We start from the raw sequence: 27,901 nt of genomic DNA, 5'->3' as shown, positions 1-27,901 counted from the left end.
TTTAACTTCTGCTCCACAAATGAAAACTGCTTAATCCACATAATGTGTTTTATAGCCAAACGTATTTCTAACACTTTATGCTGATATCCCACTGTCAGTGAGACATACCACTAACTCCACAGATACTTATATGAAATTACCCTGCTCTTGGGCTCTCTTTACCAAAACATAGGACCTTACAAATTTACAAAAGGCTCTAAATGTAAATTCTTTCAGATGTCACTGAGCGTTGCACTCTGCTGGAAGGACAAATTTTTTAAGAGTACACTATCATCTGGCCTCCAGAGTAGGGACTAATGCACTACTGCTTGTTAGCTCAAATCTTCTGACACCTCTACTTTGGTCAGAAGTTAATTCTTATCAGCATAGCTCTGTCGATACAATGGTAAGTGTTCCCACATGACTATGTCACTCCCAAGCAAAGCTAAACAGACTAGAACTTCCACATCAAATATGATATTGTCAGGAAGAAGAAATAGATTAATGAAACAAAAACCCCTAAATAAATTAGCTTCCATTGACCTAGCTGAATATAGTAGGCTTGCAAGTCATAGTATGATATCTAGACAGAGCAGTCAAATTCAAAACACAAGATCTCTTTACCACTGTCAGGGACGTGTAGCAACAATGGGTGTGACTGTTCTTCCTTGAATTCAGATTTGGCAGGTTTGTAGCGTCTCACCACAGAGAGCTTACCCCCTACAGCAATTTTTGTCAAATAGATATTAGAGGATACCTTAAAACATGTTTTTGCTGCATTCAGGCAGCTCAACAGCTGACAATGGCAATGGTATTCATATAAAATATGCAGAGTTATTAAAATGGTTCTGAGTTTGTCTGATGTGAATTAATAAAAATAGCTTTTGCCCTTTTTCATCTTATCTTCATACAGTTTTTCAACAGTGTATGAAGTCTCCAACTTACCTAGCAAACTTTCAGGCCACTATTGATGGGAAGGCTGACACTCATTACAGCAGTCAATCGAGTGTCATTTATCTATTTGCAAACAAAACCCAATCTTTATTGGATGTATCTACTCAAGATCACTATTGCAACACAGAAGCAAAAATAATTACTGTAGTGCCCCCCGCCACAGTTCAATTAAGAGACTGGAGAAATAGACTATGTGCATTTATGTATGCGTCTTTATTTATCTATCCCTAGACACAGGACTAATTTAGATTATACTTGCAGAAACAACCTTCTGGACTACCCAACTTCAACAATGAATTTGCATCACAGAATTGTCTTCAGAACTTTCTTCATATCCTAATGTTCCAGTCAAAGGAAAGGAAGAGACTGGCCTTTAAGTCAGTAAAACTGTAACACCGGATAGTTTCACAGCTAAAAAGCAGGTCAATTTTTTATGTGCTTTATTAAGCAGACTGACTACTTAGCTCTCACCTCTAAAGCATATTACAAAGTGCCTTATCTTACTGCTAAGCAATTCAGTAGCTCTTCGCTAATCTTTTTCACTCCAATTATACTGTTCAGCTACATCACGTAGTATCTGAAACACTCTTCCTGACATTGGAGGTTCAGAGGAACCATTAGCTATACTACTTGCACAAAAACTTAAAAAAATTTAGAGAAATCAAGCTTTGAGCTGGTAAGTCCCATACAGCCCCATGTAGTTTTCTCCAGAAGAGAAGGTTAAAGTTACCAGACTGAACAGCAGGCTTTTAACAGCTCAAATCTAGATTCCCAGGCCTCAAACAAGGACTCCACTGGATTTTTCCCTTCTTGAAATGACAGCTTCCCTGGCACCCAGACACATTGCTGTGTTTCCTCAACTGGAAACAAATGAACAAAGAATCCAAATAGTCTGGTGAAAGGCTTATGGAAAAAAATAATTTCCACAGCCCTTTCCTGAGATGAATTCTTTCTTTGCTGCGAATCAGAGAGCTCTCACAGTGAAGGCTTCTCCTTTACCTATACTCTGAAGTGTTGCCTTCCCTCCAGCACGTACAAGCCATCCATCTGGAGTTCTCCCACACTGTCTTACTTTAAAAAGGCTACTTCAATTTCTGTGGCATAAAATCCTTTGTAGAGCTCTCAAAGAGCTAAAAGCAAGACAGTCATCTCTTTGGAACTGTCTGTCTTGAACACAAACACATCTATTTCATCACTGCAAACTTGGGATTTCTTTTTTTTTAAAGCATGACAAACAGTTGTAGTGTGAAGATGCCTTTTACCATGGTGACAGAGGCATTTCACAAACTGCTAATTTAAAGCATCTCATTATTGATTTATGTGCATCACAGTTTAAGATTGTGTTTGACTACAGATTCCCAGACACTCAGTGGAAAAGACTGACAAAACTGCTAGAAGATTTCTAGGTTTCTAAGAGGCTACCTAAATCCAACATAAGTCACCATTGCTAAAGGTGAAGCAAATATTCCTACTCATACAGGAGAAATTGTTCACTATTACCTGGCAATTATTTCCACACTGGAAGTCTTGCATCTTCAGCCTTCTTTTAAGTGAGAGAAAAACTTCATTTTCAACACTGAATCTTGCTCTTCTCTGAAATAACCTCTCCTCAACTTGTATTTATCATCATACAGCATCCAAAATCGGTAACAGTACAGATGAGATCTCACAAGCAGCGCAGCACCAAGTAGAGCAGAATAATTACCTCCTGTGCCTCACATCTGATGCTTTTGTTACTATTACTCAGAACAGGTTTCGTTTTGGTATCACTGGATTTTAACTGTTAATCTGATCTGCCATAATACCCAAAATACTGAGCACAGAACTGCTGCATTCCCCTGACAAGCTGATATCCCTAACACTCAATCCATTTTTCTCTTGCAAGTTTTACAGGGGCAGTCTGTTCCACCATCCAGATTATTAATGAAAACATTGAATAAATTGGTAAACCTGATCAGCATACAGTGATTTAACCAAGAAAATATTTCCCAAGTTTCCAATTGAGATCATCATGTAGGAAAAATTCTTCCTGAAGTATGCAGACCTATTCATTGTTATTTAGCTTTAGTATGTTTGAGAACTTTAAGGGTAAAACCTTAGCAAAAACAAAAAATAAAAAAAGAGTTAGGACAGTATAAATTCAGGTTTAGTTTACTCACCCTGGTATGAAAAAAGGACAAAAAAACTGGAGGGAAGTTAGAACAGCCTTCTACAGGCAAAGGTCAGCAAGTTGCTATTGACTGTCCATAAGCAAGTTAACTTCACGTTAGTTAGTAAGACAAGTCTGTAGCAGTACCTGATCTGTTTGTTCACCTTGTACACAAAGATAACTTGATATTAACTTCAAGTTGCCTTATCAAGTTGCCTAATGGAAAATTGTTCAAATGCATTGTAGGACATTAAAAATGTCTGCTTACCGTTTCTTTACATTTACACCAACGTACATGCAGGACTTCTCAGCTGCCGATGTCCCATGACCTCCACTGGAATGTGAAGAGCACTCACACACAAGTTCAGAAACTTAACAGGCTGGCCAAGAGTTGCCTGTGATATCGTCTAAAATTGAAAAATGTTTTCCTTATGCACCAGCCACTAATCATTGGCTTCATACTCGTATCTGTTTACCCTTCTTATTTGCAGTGTTGTGTTTTTATCTCCAGTTCTTCTCAGGTAAGCTGAGGTAAGTATTGGGATTTATTTCAGACCCAACTGAGGATTTCTACATGGCACATTAGCAAGTACTTAAGGTTAGAGGACACTTTCTCCAGGACTCTTATAGGTGGCTTGTTAAAGCAGAATGGCTTTAAGCACTTACAAAGTTAAAAACCAGTTTGATTTTATACTGATATAAAATTATCCAGAAGAATATTTGTCAGCATTTTCTTTCTTTGGAGCTAGAATTGTCCACATCATTGCCTAAATATAAAGTGGCCAAGAAATAGTTATATGGGTGTGAGAGCAGTACTATAGCATTACTTCAAAAGTTGAAATGAAAAAATGAAAAACGTTTAAAGAAAGCTTTTTCCCTTCCCTCTCCCACAGTTTAATTTTTTTAATTGATCCAGCCTTAAATAATGCTGCTTATTTGGTAACAAAATCAGGCAAAAACAAGGCAAGTGTCATTCTGCATTCTAATATGAATAATTCAGAAAAGTTTTCCAATATATACATTTTATCCAGTTTCTGACATTATAGGTCATCATGCCAATGAAAGTTTTTAACAATACAATAAAATCCTTCAAATGGAACTGTTTATGAATGCAATTCAAGAGACCAGACAATTTAATTTCTGAAATTTATATCACTCATGTCCATAACCATTTTACATTTTCACACTTCATGCTCTCAAATGTTACCCTAGAGAAGACTAAATTTTTTTGTCATATATACTATTAAAGACGCTAGCCAGTTTATAGAGTTACAGAAGACTATAATAAGATGTAAAATTTAGCAGGTAATAAGTTAGGACATTTGCTGACTAAACCAATATTCAATCTACACTAATGTTTGATCCATTCAAATACAATAAGTATTTGGATGTTATATACTACCCATTTCATATACTTACAGTGCAAAATAAGTGAAATATTTTTCCTGAGCATTTAGGAAATTAAAATCCTTTTTCTTTGTCATTGATTGCAATCCATTTAAAATATACTCCCCATACACCTAGGCTTTTCAAGACTGTACAATTAAGACAGGCAAAAGTTTGTAGATATGAGAAGCTCAATCATGAATCAGAAGGGTTACTGAATATCTCTAAAATTTGTCCCCATTTTTCAAGTCTAAGGATATAACAGGATTTTGACTTATACCAAAAAGTTCAGAAATTACATTTTTTCCATTGACCAAACACTCCAAAATGTACAAACCACATGCCTTCCAAAACAGAGAAACAGCCTCTATTTAAACAAATTTTAATACATATTTCAACTTACTATTCTGCAGTTAATGTAATGCCCAGTGAGCTGTGCCTCCAACAGACATAAGAATAAAACTTTTAAGAATGTATTTTAGGCATTTTGTAAGGAAGCTGGATTCCTTACAAGTTAATATTTTTCTCAATAGCTACAGACCATGAGTTTCTAATTCAATCTTCTCCTCTGTTTGCAAGATATCAGGTTCTACTGGAGGAACAGGTGGTCTGAGTATAATCTCTGGACCTCCACCATAGATTGACTGAAGAAAATTCCACGTTTCTTCAGATATTTGTCCAGAATCTGCACCTGAAAACATTTTTAAAATTTTAATTACTATTTAGAATAATTATTTTGTGATTTCTTTGAAGTCCAAAACAGATACAAAAAGAAAAAAAATTCAGATGCAAATTTAAAAGCCTTATCCGAATTTGTGCTTTATCTTGCACCAACTACCAAACCCAATGACGTATTTTGTGTTAACTTTATACTTCTTGATTCTTACAGCTACCTGCTCTAAACTATCCAGTACTTAACAGACCTCAACCATAAAACACATGAAGGTTCTATGATAAACATCTTATCTGATACTTATCAATCAAGTTGACAACTGGTAGCTCTTGGTACACAGGAAACAATGATTCATATTAATACAAGAATATGCAGTCCCATCAATTACATAGTAAAGTTTAAGGATTCTTGTTTCAAAGAAATTAATATTGATAGTAAAGAATAAAAGTGGAGAACCACGTGAAATTCTCAAGAACCCCAGAGAGAAACCACTATCAGGATATCAACAGCCTCACTAATGCTTCTCATATGTAGCACTGATGGGTCAGCCTGATTTCTTTTCGTTCACTAATTAAAGTCTTTGCTTATGATTTAATTCCTCTGGCTAGAGGTACCTCTCCTGCCTCAGGTCAACATCCAACAATCATTTCTGATTTTCCATACCCTTTTATGGCAGCAAAGGGCAAGGGAACATCAGTTGAAGTGATTTCTTCACACTAACCTTGGCAGAGAGGACAAATTTCTATTCTATTTGAATAAACCTCCTGTTCAAGGCCAGGTTGGATGAGGCTTTGAGCAACCTGGTGTAGTGGAGGGTTTCCCTGCCCATGGAAAAGGAGGCATGGCAGGAGGATTGGAACTATATGATCTTTGAGGTCCCTTCCAATCCAAACCATTCTATGATTTTATGATTCATAGAATTCTTTAAGCAACTCATTAAAAAAAACACCCTGCAGCATGTTTCTCCCAACATCCTCATTAGATACTATCAATCTGTCTTGTTAAGCCTAATTTCAGCACCCCTACTAAAAAAAAAAAAGGCACCATAACAAGGGGACTTCTATACTTTTCTGTCCTTACCACCTGCTCCAGTGTGCCTTCTACTGTACAGTTGCATATTTGTTTACCTACGCTAACTCAATCATACAAAGCTTCGCCTGGAAGTCATGATGCAGATCCTATGCCAGTACTGATATGACATCATGCCTCAGTTTTACTCATTTAGATTCAGGTACTCAAAAATCAACTCCATCTTGGTAGGCACAGGAGTAGGTCTTCACTCCCTTACCCAGATTCCAGCTCTTCTAATGGTCAGGTTCAACCGAACAGGCACAGTGAACTAATACACTGGGATCAAGAGCACTGGATCACAGAAATATGTACTACTGTATGCTATTTAGTGGCGCTCCCACCTCTTCTCTCATGACTTAGGAGACAAATTTTCCACACACAATTTGTCTTCCTCTCTACCTAAGTTCCAATTTGAATCGTAGCAGAAGTTAAGTCAACAACGGGCTAATTTGCTATCCATTATTGATTCTGATACAATTTTATTTTTTTTGCTACACATCATTCAGATGCTTTATATCTTGTATAAGAATTCTAGATTAGTGTTTAAATCATTAAAATGTACTGCAAAACTCATGAGTGCAAGAACTCATTCTTTTTAAATACACTCTTGACATTTTACTATTGGTGACATTTATGCAGGGCCTAGTGGCCTCCAGTGAGCTGTCACCGGTAGGTCCACTGTATGCTGAGGCACTAAGTTAAATTGGGAAAAAAATCCAGTTAAACAAAGGTTAATCTTAATGTTGCCTTTTTTTTTTTTTTAGCTGATGATCTACAATGAATTTAAATATTCACAGGAAGTCTGAAGTCTTCATAAAGCAGGCCACTATTAGATTTTTTTTTTCCCTCTGTACCTAAATACGTCAAATAAATGGTATTAAGCATCTGACTGTGAAGAATAACAGAGAAATCTGTATCTTTGCACGCTAGAGAAGTTTTTGCAATGTATAGTGGCAAATAACTTGCAGAAAAATGAACAGCATTTATTTACTGTGCTTTATTTCCCTATGTCAGAAGTAGCTCTTGATTTGAATTAGGTTAAGATTCAAATAGCTACATACAGATACATGACAGTCTAAAGCCAAGCATCTCCCAACTGACCTTAAGAAAACCCAAATCAAAACAAGTGATACAAAGCCAAAGCACACTTGCACCATTTTAAAGTTACTCTGCACCTCTCTCTTACACTCTCATCTATACTTGGATCTGTCTGTTACAGAGACTAATTCATTTTCAGAATAAGCTGTTCCCCCAAAACCGGGCACAACACAGCATCACTAGGCATTGCCACTTTATGAAAACAGTTAAAAAAGAATTCATAATAAATTTTCCAGTCTTCAGCAAATAAATTATAAGGAGCCCAAAGCTACAGCAATATTGGACACCTACCTTGTTTTAGCACAGCATTTCCACATTTTGTTACTGCAATCTTAGCGTTATCAATAGGACCAGGAGGATCTAGTGTGACAGAAAGATGGTTAAAATTGGGAGAGCTGAAAACAAATGGCAGGTTGGAGGTTCTATTTAAGGAGAAATAGCTCCTTTGTTTACTGCTTGTTCCTGTACTGCTTAACAGTATGTTCTAAGTTTTTAAATGCTAATCAGAATTTTAATTAAGAGTAAGGTTCATGATTACAGTAAGTCTTCAAGCAACATAAAACACAAATGAATCCTAATTCTTACTCCTAGCTCTCCTAGAGCAGACTCAGACAAGATTGTAGAACATTTTATCAGTTTCCATTTCAAAACTTTAAAAGAACCTAAAGTAGGCTAAAGTAATATCATCATTATAGTTGTTACTCAGTTATCTATGAGTTTAGGTTGCAACAGTGAGGTCACCTTGCCTCCAGGAGCTGTAGCATTACCTAACAGTTTGCACAGCAAAATCCATCCTCCCTTGTACTTAGATCCAACTTTCCTGCTGCTGCTAACAGCAAACCCCCTGCAAACAAGCAACATTCTTTCACAACTATCCCATTATCCATTCTTATAAATTATTTGACTGTATTCTGTAATTTGGTTCCTGGATATATTTGTAACCTACAAAAGCTAAGTCTTAAATGTTCATTTTAAAAGCTTTTTTGCCTTCTCTATCTGTTCTTCCTACAGCCTTCTGCCAAAGCAGAAACAATTTACTTAAGCAGCACCACTGCGTGACAATGAAAAGATTACCCATAGTTTGAAATGGAGCACAACTTACCACTGTCTTTACCCTTTACAAATCCTTCCCATTCTCTGAACCATTGCATACTGATGCAGTAAAACGTTGATGGAGATTCTTCTTCTTGGAATGCTCTATTAAGCTGAAAGGTAAAAGAATCCGTGTTTTTCAGCTTTTTTTTTTAAAAAAAAAAAGACAACCCAACTGAATTATTTGAACTACTGTAATTATTAACAGCATAATATTATACCGCTACAGAACATTTTAAAGAACTACTGACCATCAGAACAGTAAACACCTGGTGAATCCCCAGGGTAAGATTTTGATGTAGTGGCAGCCTTTGTATTAAAAGATGATTTATTCTTTACTTGAGAATTTATTTATTTTTTCCTGAAAACAGCAACAAGTTCTTCTTAAGCACAAGTGCTTACCCATCAAATACTACTGGATAATTGCTATGAAGGCTGAACTGTCAAGTAGCAAAATAAAGCAGAAAACTTATTTTTTGTAAAATAAAACTGTTTTTAAAGATTTGCTCCATAATTTATGGAAGGTTCTTTGTGTGATGAACTGTATCTTCATCTTTGTTTGTTTTTTACTCTAATGCTTTGAACAGATGCCGGTACAATTCCAAGCAAGGCATGGTGTACTAATGCACATTTTCAGGAATTTTCTTTGCTTCAGTTTAAAAAACATGAAATATTTTTTGTTCCTACTATTTTAAAAATAAAATTAAAAAAACACCAAAAAAAACCCCAAAACCAACACATTCCGGTTTTCTGAGTTTCTGTTGCAAGGCAATGTAAGTGACTATAAATTACCAAAACCAGCTAAGAGTCTCAGTTGCATTTAACTGAATTTGTTTCTATCATTGTAAAAAAAAAAAAAAAAATTATAATTAAGATTTTAGGAAGTTTAACATTTTATTCTTTTTCAGAGACTACAGATCTTTTCACAATGTTATTAAAAAACATGCAAAAAAGTCACTTAAACCTTGAAAACTATTATCTTTTAGCTCTGTACTATCGCTATACCTCCCCCTTGAAGCCATGAACCTAAAGTATTAACATAACTTCTGAAAGTTTCAGATGGCATAAGTTTTGCAATCACTCCCTAAAGCAATCTTTATAGAGAATAACTGAATTTTCTGTCTGCTAACCAGTAACAATACTTGCACAATGGTGCACATATCATCATTGTTTATACTGGAAAAATACTGATTGCTAAAGCAAATTAGGTTGACTCAATGTTGTTAATAATAATTACTATCCAGTAGTAACCCAGACCAAAGAAAAACCAATTACTAAAAAGTTCAAATAGCAGTTAAAATATGGAAAAGCTGACACAATCTCTGACGTGTGATTAAAGCACAGATAGAACTGAAAGAACAGCTGCAACTCTATTTTTCCCCCTCTCATGAATTAAGATAGCAGAAATGGGACTCCAATATTTCTCCATTTATTTTCACTGAAAACTTCAAAACACATTTTTGGCTTAAAGAATTACCAAATCATTACTACTAGTTATTTTACCAGACACATGCACATGATCTCTAACTCAAGGAAAATACAGTAGCTGCTCGACACTAATTTTACAAATCCATTACAATACTAAGGTATTTACTTCACAGTGAATTATTTATGTTAATTTATGTCTCTAATGATATTTTAAAAAATAGCACTAAAGATTATGATTAACTTTTTGCTGGCACAGTATGATTGCACTTAAACCTTACTGGATTACACAGAACAGATCACTGGCAGTGTATAAAGAACAACTGCTCAGCTGGCTGCACACTGTTTGCATACTATAAAAAAAGCAATTTAAGAAACACATTAAATACTTTCTCTAAGTACATTTTCATATAAACAGTTATCTGGGATATCACACGAACACTACTGTTGCCAACAGGAATGAAGGGATTCTATATAGGTATATAGACATTTAATAAAGTCCATTTTTTACAGGAATCACCTATGCACTTCTGGTAAACCCTTGGGTCAAGCCATGAATATCAGGTGACGCCAAAAAGCAAAATGAATAACTGTTTACTTTTTTACCCGAATAAACATTTCCAATTCATTTTTCCTTCTTTTTTCAATTCTTTCAGACTCTATTTGGCAGGTATGACAAACATACAGATGGTTAACAGCTGGTCCTCCTCCATACCTGCAGTAACAGTAAAAAAACATTAACCTTGTGGAAAATATCGTATAAAAAGATCATGCACCTGTAGATATCACAAATGTCAGCTTCTTATAATACGTAACAGAAGTCTGATATATGCTGATCCACAAATGTCACCATTTATTTTCCTAGTAATATTTTGTACTCCATCCTGAGACATAACCATCTTCCCAAGTTCTGCCTGCCTAAAACCAGTACAAACCATCTCAAACTCTACAGCATCACATACTTCAAAAGGCACTACTCTAGGAAGAACATGTCAGTGAGCAACTATCCTGTTACATATACACCACGTGTGATTTTATTAAAGGCCTCTAAGAAACAGCTTATGGAAATTTTCTGGCCAGTTCTATTTTAAACATGTTCCTCTATTCCATTGCGGCCTCTTCATCAGTTTGCTACCTCCCTGCCACCAGCCTCTAAACTTGTTTTGTTCTTAAGAAGTTACTCTCTCTGACTCTTCCCTCCATGTTTTCCTTTGTGAAACTGCATACACAGAAGTGTTCAGGGACATCATTATTATCGGGGGGGGGGGGGGGGGGGGGGGGGAGGGGGGGACAGACACACACACACATATATATATACACACACACCCCAACTATGTATCATTATGAACATGGGCAACATTTGCTAGCCTGAAAACTACAAACCTCAAAGAAAATATTCTTGAATGACTAGCAGCCTTAAGAGACACATTAATTTCAACAGAAAGGTCAGGTTAAAATGCACATTGAGATATGGATATTCCAGGTTCTACTTCCTAGTTGAATAATTATTTTTGTCGGAGCTGTGTTCTCTTCCAATTTGTTTCTCTTCTAAACCCTTAGATTTTATTCCAAAAATCTTACATTAAATGAGATAAAAGACAGTGGTCTTAAGTACAGCAACATGAATTAAAGTTCAAAATATGAAAAAGTTCTTAAGTAAGAGTGAAAAATAATTATGTTTACTTAGTGAACACAAACACAAATCTGCCATGGAAGGCATTGCTTTTTTTTTTTTTTTTTTTTTACTTTTTAGACTTGTATGTTTGTCAGTCCATAAAATAATTTGGGATACTATTTTTTTTTTTCTTCCCCAAACACAGAAAGGTTGTATTTAACTGAAAATTAAAGCATTAGTTCAGTACAATATTACTTGTAAGTTTTGGTTTATATACTCAATCATCCCAACTTAATAGACATATATTTCACAAAACGGTCACCTGTGACTTAAATTAGCACCTCTGAAGATGACACTTTGTCTTTAGACTGCACGGATCAGTTCACAAGTTTTACCTGATATAGGTCGACTATGTATTATTTGATGCAACCCTGGCCCCAGAGTATTTGGAACTGAATAGAGCAGTGCCACGTGAGCAGAAAAATAAATGTGTTTGGGACATGGATGGGCAACTGGCATCCTAGACAAGTATAGTATCCCAGAAAAAGTCATCTTCCCCCACAGTTGACTTCCTCACCCTAATTCTCACTCATTGCAGCTACAGTACCCTTCCATGATTCCAGATAACAGCCAAGACAAAAAAGCAAGACATGGTTGCTCCAGAGCTACTCTGTGTTGAAGGGTGCACGTGCTAATCAGGAGCCAGACAGAACAGACACATATTTAGCAATAACAATTCATATCTCTTTCTACCTAGTAGATTGCTCTTAAATCTGGAGGACTCTATCAGCTCTGGGACTTCTACCTTTCTATCAAATGATTGAAGTTGGACATCTTATTAAAAAAGATCTGTAGAGAAAGGAAATTAATAAAAAGCTTAAAACCACGTTCCTTTAGATTAAACAATATTTCTGCATACAGCAAATGGATAATGCCTTTGTCAGTTGGAAGAAAATTCAGTACATCTAGGAAAGTAGGAATAAGCTAGAATAGTACTGTTTCTATTTTTCACTTGTGGCCATTGAAACTTTAAAACAAACACCAATCCTTTAGCTATAGTGCTTAGGTGGCAGGAAATTAACAGCTAAAAATATATAATGAAAGTGCAACACAAAGTCCTTAAGGTCATCAGCAAAGCTCTTCTGCAGCTTTTGTTACTTCAAAAGGAGACACATCTTGTAAGAATCCCTCCTTTGTAAGCAAGCACTTAAATTTGACCTACATTAAAAAGCATAGACCAGTTATACAGAATGCTTAGATATAAGTTATTTGAAGCAGTACTGCAGCTGAGGAAATGGATTCAAAGCCAACATAAAAGAAAACTGTCTCCAGCCAACGAGAGAACAGAAGCTGATACAGAGAGCTCTTTCAAATACTTCTTGCTAAGCATACTTCTGCTGACCTACTTTGTGTCTTTTTGTACATACCATACATGTTTATTGGTTTAATACTCAAGTATTATCCTAGTAACACACTATTTTTGTAGCCTTTTAGCATTACTTTGTACAAGCAAGCTATGTAAATCAGCTGTTTGCAATCCCTTCAGTTAGCTTGTTCCTGGAGTATATATATTTTTTTCTGAGTCTCTATTCTAAAGTCTGATGTTGCTGCTTGGCACATATTTGCTCTCAAACCATACCACTGAATTTTTTTCCAGTTACAGTAAAACAAAAAAAACCCACACCGCTTACCTGCTATACAGATTATCCCATATATTTTGAGGCAGCATTACAACTAGGTCCTCTATGAAGTTAGCTTGTGTGGAGGAACGCCTGCAGAAGCAACAGGGGAAAAAAAAAAAAAAAAGAGACTTGCAGATTATATGGGAGGCATGGGGAAGAGGACTATCTTAGAGGGTCTCTAAAAACCACAACCTTTCAATGAACAGTATAATCTACTACTGTATTTAAAGAGACTACGCTAATTTTAGTCTTTGAGGCTCAAAAGTATAAAAAGCAGAAGCAAACTACATGAAAGATTACAATTAAAGGGCTAGAACCTTTTTAGATACTGATTGCAAAATGCTTAAGGATACAAAGTTGAAGTGTGATTAAATACTTTGTTTACACATGTAAACACATTAGGAAACTGTCTATTCAAAATTCATTATTTTGCTGTAGACCTTCATGAATTACTTCAAACAACATGAACGCTTGAAAGTAGGAAAACTTTGAGGCAGGCAGAAATAGAGAGGCTTGCAGAATTGGAAGCATTGAGTTGAAGCACACGGTAAGCAACACTGTGCTACACAGGAATTACTTTGCATAGGGAAAATCTAGTAGCTCGGGCACTTGTACAAGAGTCGTCTGCTGTATCCCTGCAACAGAAAAGCCACAGCAGCTCCTATGTACACACTCCGCAAATTGCTACGAGGGTAGAATATTCCTATGTCAAAAGTTTGATTCAGCAACAGAGGCAGCAGCTCTAACTGCTAGTGTAGTAACAGCTGTATTTTTAATGAGAAAATAGGTGTAAAATGACCACATAGTAATGATTTCTGGAATGTTAGCATTCAATAGGGACATTTCCCAAAATCTGTTTTTGCTTAATGTCATTCGCTCTTTTTTTTTTTTTTAACATTAAACACAAAGTAAAATTTTATGCTTCTATACAAAATATACAGAATTACTACTTATTTTCACACTGGTATGCACTAGATACTCTGAATCAGACGACTTTCTGGTTCTACAGCTTTCAAAACCTTCTCATGGCTCTAGCACATAGTGAGAAAAAGACTGGCAGCCAGAACATTAGGATGATGATAAAGTAACAGGATTTTTAAAAACAGGAACATAAATGTTTAGGAAGCAAGTAGGTAAGTCAACCATTCCTCTTTAAGAATCAAGAAAGCTTATAAACAAAATCAAATGTGCAGAGAAAAGAAAAAAATAGAAGTTTACACAATATCATTTCAACTAGTCAGTTACTAAAATGAGAGGAAATAATTTACTTAGAAGTTATAGTTCTAGTCTACTTCAGAAATTACAGAAGTTACAATATGAACTTACTTATTCTAATCCCTTTAATTGAAACAAGCGGCATTTCCTGTATAGCTAGAAATCGACAGACAAATTCTTTTTAAATGATACTCAGTTATAGTCTCACCTCCATGCATACAGAGAAAGTCATTATTTGAAATTGGTCCTGGCTCTGCCAAAAGTCTTGAATTTATTTAACCACTGCCTGGAAACATAGAACTGCAGAAGACTTGGTTCCATCATATTCAGTAGACCTGATATCCTCCGTCTCTCTCTCTGTGCTTTTTCACTGCTCTTTCTATTACCAAAATAGAAATCATTAACAAATATATATCCTTGTGTACAGTGCAGATTAAAAACTTGGGTTTTTTTTTTTACTTTGTGAAAAGAAAACTGTACTTTCAAGTAAATTACCTGGGCACGTCTATGCTTTAAAGTTCCACTAGCATGAAGTAGTGACTCAGCATGTGAAAAAAACTTGCACCTTTTATGCACAGCCAGAGCCACCATCTAATGTGTGTCAGGAACCTAAACTGTCTGTTCCAGAGCCACGTATCACAAGAGGTAGTACAGAGCAGGAAGGGCAGCAAACGCTACTTGCTCTGTTAACCCCTGCTTTTGCCCTCAGCTCTGACAAGCCTATGCCACAGGTGGTATGCTTACAGGAAAACTTTTGCCTGGCCTTAGTCAACAACTCCAAGACTCCTGGATCGTTCCTGTTCAACCACCAGCCGAGAAAGCAAACTGCTGGACTGCAACGACAGAGCAGACTACACTGCAGCGGTGATTACTACCACAGGAGAGAAGGAGACAAGGCCCTGCCCATCTGTCCATTTCCTCTATGCATCTTTTGAGCTAAAGCTTTGCAAGCTCTACTCCTTTGGGCAGATGTTCCCTACTCACCTTCAGAGGTAAGGCTGAATAGTAAATAGATTGGGTAATTGCCCTACTTTTCTCATTGAGGCTGTTGCTGCTGTCCAACTGGAAGTATCTCTGCTCTCCTTGTTTCTAGATTGAATAGAATCTCTCTTCTCAAAGAAGGTTTGAACCATTCATTCCATCTCCCAAAACCCTGACCTGAAACTTCACTCAGCATCACACAAAAGCTGGGCCACCTAATTTTTATGGAATCAAAGTTGACTCAATGGCTGATAGAAAAAGCTTCAGGTAGATCTAATGTCTATAGCAACAAGGCTATTTATAGTATAGCAAAATAAGACTAAAAGAGTAGGAAAACACAAATGCAATGAACTCAATTAAAATACATTATCTATTTAAATTAATATCAAAATTATTTACCAAAAACCTTAAAAGTCTGAAAATTAATTCAAGTAGGTAAGCTCACTTTCCAGATGGAATTTGAAAACGCAACATAGCTCCACTAAGCTTTCTAAAATGCACTGAAAAAAAACACCTATTTTGTGTGTGGAGAATTTTGTGGGTATATTCTTTTTTAAAAGAGTAACTTTCGCAAATTTGGTTTTATTATTTATTTTAATATGTTTGCCCACAATCAAGTACAGTGTTATTCTTGGCAATACAGCATGACTTCCAATTCCTTTGAAAGGCCTACTGAGTCAGACTCACAGGCTTAGCTCAGACAGCAGCATGTATGACTGCTCCTAATGAAAGTTAAAATGTTCTCAAAACACATCTTATTTCTTGTTGCAACTTTCACGCAATCTATTTTGCAGGCAACTTGTAATAGAAATTTGGTCTTAGTACCAGAAATTTAGAATTGAAAATTGAGTTAAATTGCTTTTATTATATCAATTACCAAAATTGCTTAGACTGAAGATCTTAACATGACTTTCATTTCAACTTTCAGGAAAGACTGGCCTAATAATTTGCTGAAATTAAATTACAGCACAGTAAAACCTCTGTTGTCCCCCATCCCATCTGCTAAAGACTTTCCACAACTCCCTTTAGAGCCTGTGCACCAAAACCTCCCTGTGTAGAATTCTTTTCTTCTAATTGACAACAAGGTAATTTGTGGCCAGTGCTAACAGTTGCTTCAAGTTCTCATTCTAGTCATCTCGCTATACTTTATTTATGCACATTTAATTTTCATGTTAAGTCTATACATGTTTAGCCAGTGACAGAGCAGTAGTAAGGACTATCAATCAAAGATTAGGTCTCACTCCCCCATAAGCTTCACTGGTTGGTCAAATTCTTCCATTGTAATTCTTGTGAGGCAGCTAATGTCTGAAGGCTGCCTAACTGCTTAAAAGTTATTTACATACCTGACTAATATGAGTAGGATTGTACTTACAATTCTTACCTGTAGAAGAGACATAGGCTTCTGCATTTTGCACTATGGATTCTGATACTTCTGTGACACTCGGTCATCAAATTCATACCACAAATTATTTAAATTGTTGCGACAATAAGCTATATAATGTCCACCTAGAGTGTTAGAAGCCAGATTATTAAGAAGTGTCCAGAGCTGCCCATTTTACTTCCTTTTCATGTATTGCATAGTAAGTCAAAAAAAGTTAAGTCTTAAACAGGAGAAGCATTAGCAGACAGAATCTGGATATTAACTTCTCTCAAATTCAGGATCAGCTGTTTTTGTTTTCTTTTTTTCCCCTCTGAATTTCTGTCAGCTAGTGAAAAGTCGAACACTGCTTTCAGTGTATCTCAACCTCTTCAAATAGCTTGTTGTCTAATGCACTCTTGAACCATGATATTCAAATCAGAATAAGACTGTCTGAACAATTTACCCTCATCAGTTTCCACAATGAATTCTTTTCAAATCTTTGTATGCTTTATAACAGAAATTGGCATAGATGTGTAACGGCTACATTATATCAAGACCACACTTAACTGTGTTTTGAAGACTACTCATAATATATTTTAAATTATTACTGTTTTTAGATACATATTCAACTGTCAATAGTTAAATAACCAAGTATCTACTAAACTGATTATGAGAAGCATCATTCAGCAAGCACTAAACAGAAGATGAAAAAGCATTCAGAAAAAAACAAATAACTCCATGTGAACAATGGATACCTTAAATTTGGGGAGTAGGAGGGTGTGGGTAGCTACTTGTAAAAAATCTATCAAGTTTCTAGCTTCAAACTTTTTTTTCTTTCTCCTATTTTCTAAATCTTATAAATACTGAGAGCACTTGAGCAGGAACAAGCTTGACATATAGTAATAAAGTGTTTATTCAGGTACTCATCACTACCCATATATAGCAGCTACTGCCTGCTTTGGGATTAATTGATAGCAACCACCCAAGAGAACATCTTTTAAAAAAATTACTGGCATCTCTGTGGTGCTTTATGAACTCTTTCCAAAAAGTAAGGCATACAAAGCATGAAAACTCTAGACAAACAACAGCTGTGTAGAACAGCTGGTCAGCTGCTGGCATGTAACATTACTTGTACAATTATACTGTTCACTTTCAATAGTGCATATAGGTGTTTTTTTACTTCCTATTCCAGGATCTATTAACTTTTTTCCATTTACGATTTTATTTAGGTATGCCATACCATTTCAAAGATGTGTCAACTCTTTAAGAGCAAGCCATCTTACAGTTCAAGGTAAAAATCACAGCATTTATCTTTCGCGTTATAATTACCAATACTCATCTATTTACCCTTCGGTATATAGATATTATCCTTAAACAGAAGTGCTGACGTGAATATCAACTGCAAAGACAAAACAATCAACCTCATACTTACTGCTGGCAGTTCCATGATGGCAGATGACAGATAGGAGATCATAAGTGACTATTTGAGCTGGACTGTCCTTTGCAAGGAAAGGCTGAAGATCAAGGCCTTCCAAAGGAAAGGACACATGGGTCCCAATTTTTGTGGAAAACATAAGTTCATGTCTAAATCTTTTGAGATGAATGCACAATATCTGTAAGAAGGATCGACAGATTCAAGAACTATACGTGCTACTGTTTGATATTTAATAGCTACACTGTGCATGCCATCTTTTCCTTTTATCATCCCAAAAGGATCACTTTTCTCAACAGCCTGAGGCAACTATGACAAGCTCTGTGTTCCACAGATGTTTATTTTTTTAAAATCATTGCAAGCTCAAGGAAGTAGAAACGAATTTGTAATTATCAAAGACTTATCTTACTGACAGCATAAAAACCCCAGTCCTGAACAGTTACTAACACTGACACAGCAATGAACATACCTTTTCTCTTCCTCAATGCACTTATTGCACAATCTGTCACAAGGGACATTAATTTTTCCCGATTATTGCAGCCATTACTCAATGTTTTGAAGTGTAAGATTGGATTATTTTTGAAAACGTAAAGTTACAAACATTAATTATAGAAAAGATTTCCAGTCTGGCTGTGGCATTTAATACTGTCTCTATAGTATAACGAAGTTCTGCAGGCTGGACAGTAACAACACAGAAAAACTCCACTCTTCTAAACTTTACTTTCACGTACAAGGTTCACTTTCTTACCGAGTGAATAATCAAACATTGCTCATGTTCTTAAAAACAAATGCTAACATGAGATATGCTTTCATCATATAACGTTATAAAACACAATTCTTACTCCATGCAACTCATTAGCCTTACCACATTCCTTAATCATGCAGAAAAAGTGCTTTAAAGTGCATGTAGTAACAGTACCCTCAGGAAATTTTTGCACTTTGCAGAATTTCACTTCGTTTCTTAACCTAAGCGAAGAAAAAAACAAAACAAACCACCAATACTTAGTTCTGAACAGGTTTATTTTATTGTGCTAGATCAGCAAAAATCTTAGCTGAACATCACATCAGTAAATCCAAAATATTTCTGGAATGTAGACTAGACATGGAGTAGCCAAAATGATACAAACAATGATGCTTCAAAAGAAGAAACAATATGTACTGCTGAAAAATTCAAAGCAGCAAGTACAGATAATCAAGTTCCATCTACCTAACAGTTTCTCTTTGCATAAAAGGAAAGAACTTTAAGCTACTTGAAAGCTGGTTATTCAACAAGAGAGAAAAAAGAACCAAGTTATTTAAGAAATACCCACAGCAGATCACCAGTTACATAGCAAGGGATAACACTCCTTTTCCATAAAAGGCTTCGAGCAGCCTTCAGATCACTTCTGTTTCTTGGTTCTTTAGTATTTAAAGTCATAGTTTATTTATTTTTAGCACACTGAAATGACCTGCTGGCATATCAATGAAAACCTGCTAGTAATACAGAGGGCTAAAAGCCTTTTATTTTATCCATCGAAAAAATTTAGAAGGTCTAAATTGTAAGGAACATAAAAAAGAATTAAGCACATTTGGTTTGCAATATGGTATGGTGAGTCAGTGCTTCCTGACTCCTGCACCTTTGTAATACTAAATTTCTGACAGTCAGAACATACGTATTATCAGAAGATTCATAGTACTGCAACATATCCAACAGAAACAAATGCCTCTTGACTAACAGAAGCAATAAAGCCCCTCAACATCAGGACAAGTTTAAACAAACAAAGGTAAAAGCCAACTACTTTTACACCTTCCACAGCTGTACATGTTATCACCTGCAAGTACCAGAGAGAAGACAAACAGTCATTATTCTCTAAATCCACATAGTTATCCTTCAAGAGTATACATTTGATATGTAGAAGTTTCAAGGGAATTTATCTTCAGGCTGCATTCAAATTACTGCATTTAGCAGTAGTAAGAGTATTGACATAGCAACTAAACAGAAAGGTTCTTGGGTTTTATGCTTTCAACTATGAAGCAGTACAGCATAATCTGAGGAGACAATGCTATATAATTTAAAAGGGGAATAATTAGTACTAAGTTCAAAGTCAGGTTATGAGATTGAGTATTAATATAGTGGGTTTTAAAGTTTTTATGAACCCCCAGTTGATAACATTTCATTCATAAAATTCAGATTTACTTGACATTTCTAAAGGAGCTTTTTATGGGCATTCTTGCCTCAAGTCTACGACTGAGTGAGAAGCTTACCTTTTTGAAATGAATGATCCCATTAGAGCAAAGAATGACTGTATTAGAGTCTAACAGGTGGTCTTTGCTTAATTGCTTGAAGCTAAGAAGACATTAATCATTGCGATAGGAGGAGAAAACCCAGAGAAACATGTTCGTGAATTAACCCTCTTACCCTTGAGCTCATCTCTGGCGAACAAAAGGCGGCAAGCCAATCTTGGTAAGGTTACAACTGGACCCCAAAACCAGCTAGGAACACATGAGACAACAAAACCTGAAACATCATTGACAGAAAAGACAGAAACCAACAAATGTCTGCCAGAAGAGCAGAAAACTGGAATTTCGACAATAGATAAATAAATAAAACAAGATAATATTATTTACCTTTGAAATATTCCCATAAAAAGTAGCTATCCATACCCTGGGGGGCATAGGCGTTCTCCACATGACCCTGCCTTGACCAAGATGTCTGGATGACTTGCAGAATGGAGTTTAGCAAGATCTTCCTACCTGGAATAGGTAGGACAGATCCTTGAAAGGTCTCCAGGGTACAGACAGCTAAAGGAGAAATACAAACAGAAAATAGAGTTAGGATTGAAGAGAAACAACAAATATCTTTAATTCTATAAAGTTCACAGGTAACTATTCAGTCACTGTATTGCTGAAATTCTACTAGGTAACAAATTAATTATAAGTAAGGAGATGTAAGAATTCATTCTCTGAAAGAGAGGAAGAAAAAATAGCATTTTAGAATGAACTTGCACATTGTTACCACTGCAACTTTTTTTAAAGTCATTATTAATTATTTGTCTTCCTACTAGTCATACAAAGCACTATGATTTTTGCCTTAGGCTCCTGTTACACCAAGCTAGTTTCAGAAAGCTTCAGCCTGTTGTTTTTAACAGTACTTTACTTTGACATTATCTTGACCTGATGCAACTGGAGCCGCTGCAAAAGAGCTGAGGACCCAGCTGAGCATTTTCTTTTTCCATGCTGGATTTAGTGATCATGTAGTTCATCAAGCAAACTCTTTAAAAATCTTTTTTTTTTTTTTTTTTTTTTTTTGAACTTGCTCACCAGATTACCCTGAGGGTCTCATTATTCTTAGATCTAAAGCAAGGCAAGCGGTAAGGGCATGCAACTGCATTGGGGTTGGTTTAAATTTTATGTTGAGAAACCTGTCCTCAATGCCAAGATTTGGATATGCAATATTTGATACTATTGCTTTGAAACTAATGTGGTCACTAGACATGTTTAGTAATTGACTTTTTTTTAAATGATCGCATGTGCTGTTCTAAGTAATTCTATGAGCAAACAATACAGAAAAAAAAATCAACTATTCTTATATTGCACTACATCTTGCAGTACAGGACAACTTTAGAAAGCAGTTAATGACTGATACAACCCATAAAAGTAAGTGTCTTTACCTGGATTTTTGAAAGATTTGAATTTTCTTAGCCTCAATCTACCTGATAAGAATGAGCAGTATGATTGGACTACTGCCTTTTACTTTTCTTTGTAACATTATGTATCTGAGATAGTAGCAGGTATGCATTAGGACATTCAGAATGGTACTACAAACTAATCATACCTAAGTGAAATCGAAGAGCAAGCCTCCTTCTCCCTCCTTGCTGTAAACCAATTCTAAAAATGTTATTTTTCAGCTCTGAGTAAATATCCAGCTCAATGAAAGCAAGCTAGCATAAACACAAAGCGCTGGTAGTAGCTGCTATTACTATTTGAATGAACAAGTATGAAACAACCTAACCTTTTGAGGAAATCTGCCACAAAAGAATAGTTACCAGAGAATGCCTGCATTTGTAAAACCGTAAGTATTTGTACCGGGGGAAAAAAAAATAAGCCATCCTAAAAGCTAGAACTTCCCCTTCTTACTCACCCGATCACAAGTCAAGCACTGTACTGAGCTTATTATGGTCCCATCAAATATATCAGAGATAAACACTCCTGTACTTCTTGCGCTTCTTCCCTTTTTGGTGATGATACAGTTGAAACTATAAAATGACAAAAATAAAATGCTGAAAGTAAATCAAGCTACAGTGGGATTCTGATTTCCTTCAACTTTGCATGATTGATATCATCTCCATATTAGGATTTAATTATGAGCCAAGCCTTGTTTTTCTATTATAAATATTCTTAGAAATTACACAACAGGTTACTGCTAGTACCAGACAATTCAGGTAGGTTCCTCAAGCAGTTTATGGGCAAACACTAGAAAATTTTGCCTCTGTTTAAGTAAAACTCAAACTGCCGGTCTTGAAATCTACAGCCTACTGCTACGAGACTCACCTTGGCAGGAATCCCCCAAGATATAAACTTAAAAAGGCACATTTCTATCTGACATTTCAGCTGATCACATCTTCCCAGGAAGTTTTAACCATGTTAGGCTAAAGAGCTACACAAGCTTATTGTATTGCAACACTGATAACAGTGGGTTCAAGTAGACTAAATTCACTGCTAAAGTCCAGCCTAACAGCAGCTTATTAAAAAAATAAAGCAAAACTGCAGCCAGTAACATGTGCTTCCATCCAAATCCACTACTAATAGGTAGACAGACCAGAGCAGTCTCTTGGGCTCTGTAGAGTACTGGAATGGTAGGCTAAGATGAAAGACCACAAAACCTCTTCTGGAGTGAGTACATTACCCAAGAGACCACTCAAAGTCTTGTAGGAGACAAAGGCAAACTCTGCACAAATGCGGACAGCCCAGTAACAAGATAGTCAGTGAAACATGGAAATACTTACAGTGCAAGGAAAACTGAACCCGTCCAATAAACTTTCACATAGAACACAACCTCCCAAGACTCCTTTGTACATAAGACTGACCATAAGCAAGCACTCGTCTCTTTACTGTCCAGCAGTATCATCCCCTACCTAGAAAGATATCTAATATAATAGACAAGTCTGAATTCAAAAGTATCTCCAGCAGAAAGAACAGCCATTAGAAGTAGTCTGAAAAGCCCTCTTTTCCACAATGCATCAGATACATTTTATCATGGACACAAGTTGCCTCATAAAGTCTTTTGCCCAGAATTCTCTAAGGTTCCTTTCAATCACTTATTTTGCCACTAACTGCTTTACGATGGTTTTAAAGTTCTCATTTATTGGGGGATGTGGAGAACGTGCTGTATTTATCCACACTAACAAGCAGCAGGAAGAAATGGAAGACGCTGACAAGCAGGGGTATCTTAGAATTGTGGCACCCAACAGACACCACCTGCTTTCAGAAAGAGGGAAAGGGAAAAGAAGAAGGGAATAGGTATGTTGTAATTAGGTATTAGCCCCCAGACACAAGTCTTGGAACACTAGGAAATTCCCCTACCATTATGAGGAATTAAAAAAAAGCCAGCAAACCACAACAACTTGTGAGCTTGCAAATGGCTGCCACACAAACCCCCTAGTCAGTTCTACTGCCTACATATCTGTTCTCTCAATAGTCAAGAGTTAAATTATTAGAAAGTGACAAAAATCAGTAGCCTAGATTAGAAGAGACCTCTGGTTATCATCTGGTACATCATCTGGTCTCTGTTAAAAGCAGCTCTAGTTGAACTTTGGAAATCCATCTACAAGAACCCTGAGGTACCTCTGGGCTCCCACCTCTGTTCCAGTATTCAACCACTCAACGGAAAGATTTTTTTTTCCTTCCATCTAATAGATATTTTCCTTTCTGTAACTTGCTTCCATTTCTACTTCCTGCATGGCTTCAAGAACAGTCTGGCTCTGCCTTCTCTATAACCACTCATAACACTGATGACAGCAACAGTTCTCCTTTAGCATTTCCTTCTCCAGGCTGAACAAACCCAGCTCTCTCAGCCTCTCCTTGTACATGACAGGCTGCAGCCATCTAGCACCTCTTCTGACAGACTCACTTCAGTTTGTCTAAAACCTTCCTGTAATGGTGAAGGCAAAACTGGACACAGAAGCACAGATGCAGTGTCAAAACTACTGAACAAATGAACCACGGAGGTCAATGATTTAAGCCCATTCAACTCATTGTCATCAACATCAACGCTAAAGCATTAAAAAGGTAACATGACCATTTTCAGAACTTATCCCAGACAGCCTGTTGAAAGAAAGAGGATCACAATAACAAAGTTGTGGGAGTTTTTTGTTTTGGTTTGGTTTAACACTAGCCTTAAAAGCATGTTCCAAAGACAAAGTTTTTACTAAAATAGTCTACTGTCAGATAAATAAGGGGCAAAAATAATTATCTATTGTTCCTTCTGCCATAAAGCTGCACTGTCTTATATCTAAAGGCAATAAAGTCTAAACGTTCTGGCTGTGATAAAACATCATATGGTGGAAAGAGCCAAAAGACATACTCTACATCGCAAAGACAGTAACAACCAGAAACGCAGTTTAGCATTTACAAGCTATCTACAGTACAGGTACACATGGCTCCTTAAATGTTAATAAACTGAAATGTTACTTATTCGCCAATTTCTGCCAAAGATCCAGTCCCCATGTCTCTGAAAAGCACTACCTTTCTGTGAGTACTAACTTCTCCCATGTTTTTCCTTTCTCCAAACCAGTGCAAATGAGAAGTTGTCTAAAAATATTATTCCATCCTCCCAAAGAAGCGGCAAATACTATCATGCTTCAAAGAAGTGGAATTTTTACAGAAGTAAAAGAAGTATTAATACATGTCCAGCTTACAAAATGCTCCCTCTCTCCACTGGGAATAGGGAAATTTAAAAAAAATCCAAACAAAAACCCTAAGAACACAGTGCATTGTACGCAAGACACAAGAAACTACAAATGAAAACTGTAATACAGAGCAATTTTCAGTACTAGGAGAGAGAAAATAAAAGGCCTATACCTTTTTTGTGGACCGGTGCCAGTGAATGAGCACAGATGAGAATGACTTTGGAGGACTGCTTGATAAGCGTGTGTTCATCCCTTCATTGATGATGGGTTTGCGCTGCAGATGTATCATTCATGTGGACCTCGCTGATGTACTCTGCCAAGTAATATTTGCATTATTTCATAAATTCTACCAAAAAACATACTGCCGAACAAACAGACACTATAGTTATGCATTATTTAAACACACTGTCAGGTCACTGGACATTAGAATGAAGCACCATTTCAATTCAATACCTTTAAGTTAAGAATAAACCAAACACCCCACTGTTCTGAGTATCTGAAACCTTACCCAGAACAAATCTTTAGCTTTTCAAGGGAATTAAAACTAATTTCAGAACATCTAAACTGGAAAAGTAAATGAAGGAGGTGCACTGTTTACAAGTAAATCCACTTATCCTATTTGACCCAGACCTCTCTACTGTATTCTACAACTCACTTCCACTAACATAGATACTCTGGCTAAGAATTTGACTATTTCAATGGCACATTAGTAATGCATTACCTGAAAATCTGCTGTGTATCTGTACTTTGACAGTTCCTTGATTATTTAAAAATTCAGTGGTCTCTGAAGCAGCATTTGTGTCTTTTTCCAAGTCTTCCATAGAATTTGCTCGTTTAAGCTTGTTGCTTGATATTTTTTCTTTCTGCCAATCTTTGGATGTGATTGAATTATCATCATCCTGAATTAACATGGTTGTCTCTGCAGGATCTTCTAACACAGGTTTGAAAATGGCGTCATTTTCTGTTTTATCACAGGTACCACAGGATTCACAGGGCTGAAAGCCCACATCTGGCTGACTCTTGTCTTCTTCCATACTCTCTTCAATACTCATAGGCTGGGCATCTTCCAGTTCTACAACTGGTTCTTTAAGTTCTTCATGAAGCAAATCCATTAAACAACGCAAAAATTCTTGTGCATCCTAGGATTTTAAACAAGTTTTACAGTATTATCCCATTTTCTTTGGAAGATTAAAGTCCTACCAGGAAAAGGCACAGATCACTAAAACAAAAGCTACAGCTGGCTGTTAAAGAAGGATAAGATAAATTCCTCTGTCCCAGGTCTAATGTTCAAAAGAAATTTCATTTGCAGACCATGTCTTTGTTTCTTGCATCCATTTCTTGCATGTCACAAGTAATCTTATTATACAAGTTTCTTCCACTTTATTCCAAAAAGCTTATTTCAACAACTTTAACAAAAATACTGTCATAGCTTACACAAACGATAAATGCAACTTAAGTAACTACCAACAGTGTAATCAGACTCCAGCTTTGCTGGTAATGGAATGTATTAGACAGTTTTTTAAAACCTTATGCAGCATCTTTAGCAAAGCAATCAGAGCCTTGCTTCCACTGGGCACAGAAGTACTTTATTAAAAAGTATTATGATGTACTTAGCCCACATTTCCAATTGCGTCATACTGTCAACAAGATCTTAGTTATTTTTCTCAAGTCTGGACAAGATTCCTCAACTATCAGTGTTTCCACAAAGAACTATCCAGTCTACAGCTACAAGTCTAATCCGTGTTTGGAAATATCATAAAAGCCACCAAATTTCAACAATCCACACAGCCGCTTGATTCCTGGCAATAGACAGTATCTAATAAAGCAAGCACAGGAGAAAACAATAACCTCTTCTTGACAACTACTACTGCTTCCATTTTCTTATATTTTCCTTTTCATATTTTGGTTGTTCACAATAATGATTTCTACTGCTCAGCATTCTCATCCATCATATCAATTACTTAAGCTCACAACCGCTGACTAATAAGCATTCTTTTTCTTAAGAACTACAACTATCAGATTTGAGTTTGGGGTTTGGGTAACGGGGGGGGGGAGGAAATGTAATATGCCTATTTGCTGGTAATCCTTTTTAAAAAAAAAAAAAAAGAGACACACAGATTAACAGATTCATTCCTTTTTCTCCCTGAATATTGGACACGGTAGCCCAATTGGCTGCCCAAATTGTAAGGCTGGGTAATATGAGAGTGTTGCTCATGAAAGACCTGCTTTGTTTTAATTGTTGCCATGAAACCTATTAAACACACAACTGAAATTTGATCCAGGCAGAACCTAAAAATGTTCTCATTAAGTGTTGATCCACATGGAAAAATACATTCTCAGTGTTAAAAACTGCGAGAACTAAGTTTCCATACAGTTTCTTTTCAGTTATCAGGACTGGTTTTCTACTTTTCCAGAAATTCACATGGCTCTGAAGAAATTCATGAGTAAATTAAAAAAACACTGAGATTAAACATTTACCGTACAGCTACATGCAACATTTGAACATTAAAACGTGTTCTAATCCTCCACTCCACAAACATGAAACATGCTAACTTGAAACAGCAAAATTGCTTTGAATAACAGCAGATTCCAGGAATACATTAGTAAGCTTTTCTAATTACAGGGTTTACATTTTCCTTCTAGCCCAAAAGCTTTTAATAAAGTACTGCGAACTGTATGAATGCATCAAGATTCTGTATGAAGGATCAAGTGAAGAATGCCTTTACTATATAATAATCCATGCCTCTAACAAGTTACCAACTTACAGTTCCCACAACACTGCTTATGAAACACACATCAGTGTTCCCTCAGAAGCTGAAGGCCTTCCAAGAATTTGATATAAACAAACACAAAACCTGACTTAACTGTTGATGGTTTGGTTTCAGATGATCTATATTTGAAG

General features: G+C 36.2%; 1 protein-coding gene across 1 annotated transcript in view; it reads right to left on the bottom strand.

Annotated features, from left to right (window-relative positions):
* Positions 1 to 3,964: 3,964 nt before the first annotated feature.
* Positions 3,965 to 27,901, bottom strand: part of USP33 (ubiquitin specific peptidase 33) — a 42,873-nt gene continuing 18,936 nt past the window's right edge. Inside the window, 23 exon segments of the mRNA XM_086617199.1 lie at positions 3,965 to 5,159; positions 7,602 to 7,670; positions 8,413 to 8,515; positions 10,434 to 10,542; positions 13,134 to 13,203; positions 13,206 to 13,214; positions 14,548 to 14,596; positions 14,598 to 14,718; positions 16,353 to 16,366; positions 16,715 to 16,764; positions 16,767 to 16,826; positions 18,113 to 18,293; positions 19,027 to 19,078; positions 19,872 to 19,923; positions 20,511 to 20,609; positions 20,720 to 20,771; positions 20,773 to 20,843; positions 20,846 to 20,893; positions 22,229 to 22,292; positions 22,294 to 22,347; positions 25,172 to 25,265; positions 25,267 to 25,312; positions 25,721 to 26,138. Coding sequence (XP_086473325.1) covers positions 5,002 to 5,159; positions 7,602 to 7,670; positions 8,413 to 8,515; positions 10,434 to 10,542; positions 13,134 to 13,203; positions 13,206 to 13,214; positions 14,548 to 14,596; positions 14,598 to 14,718; positions 16,353 to 16,366; positions 16,715 to 16,764; positions 16,767 to 16,826; positions 18,113 to 18,293; positions 19,027 to 19,078; positions 19,872 to 19,923; positions 20,511 to 20,609; positions 20,720 to 20,771; positions 20,773 to 20,843; positions 20,846 to 20,893; positions 22,229 to 22,292; positions 22,294 to 22,347; positions 25,172 to 25,265; positions 25,267 to 25,312; positions 25,721 to 26,138 — 2,043 coding nt within the window. The 3' untranslated portion in view covers positions 3,965 to 5,001.

Source organism: Tauraco erythrolophus, chromosome 10, assembly GCF_009769465.1.
Source record: "Tauraco erythrolophus isolate bTauEry1 chromosome 10, bTauEry1.pri, whole genome shotgun sequence".
In the NCBI taxonomy this organism is placed as follows: domain Eukaryota; kingdom Metazoa; phylum Chordata; class Aves; order Musophagiformes; family Musophagidae; genus Tauraco; species Tauraco erythrolophus.
The sequence above is the reverse complement of the archived record's forward strand: the minus strand, read 5'-3'. Positions and strand labels throughout refer to the sequence as shown.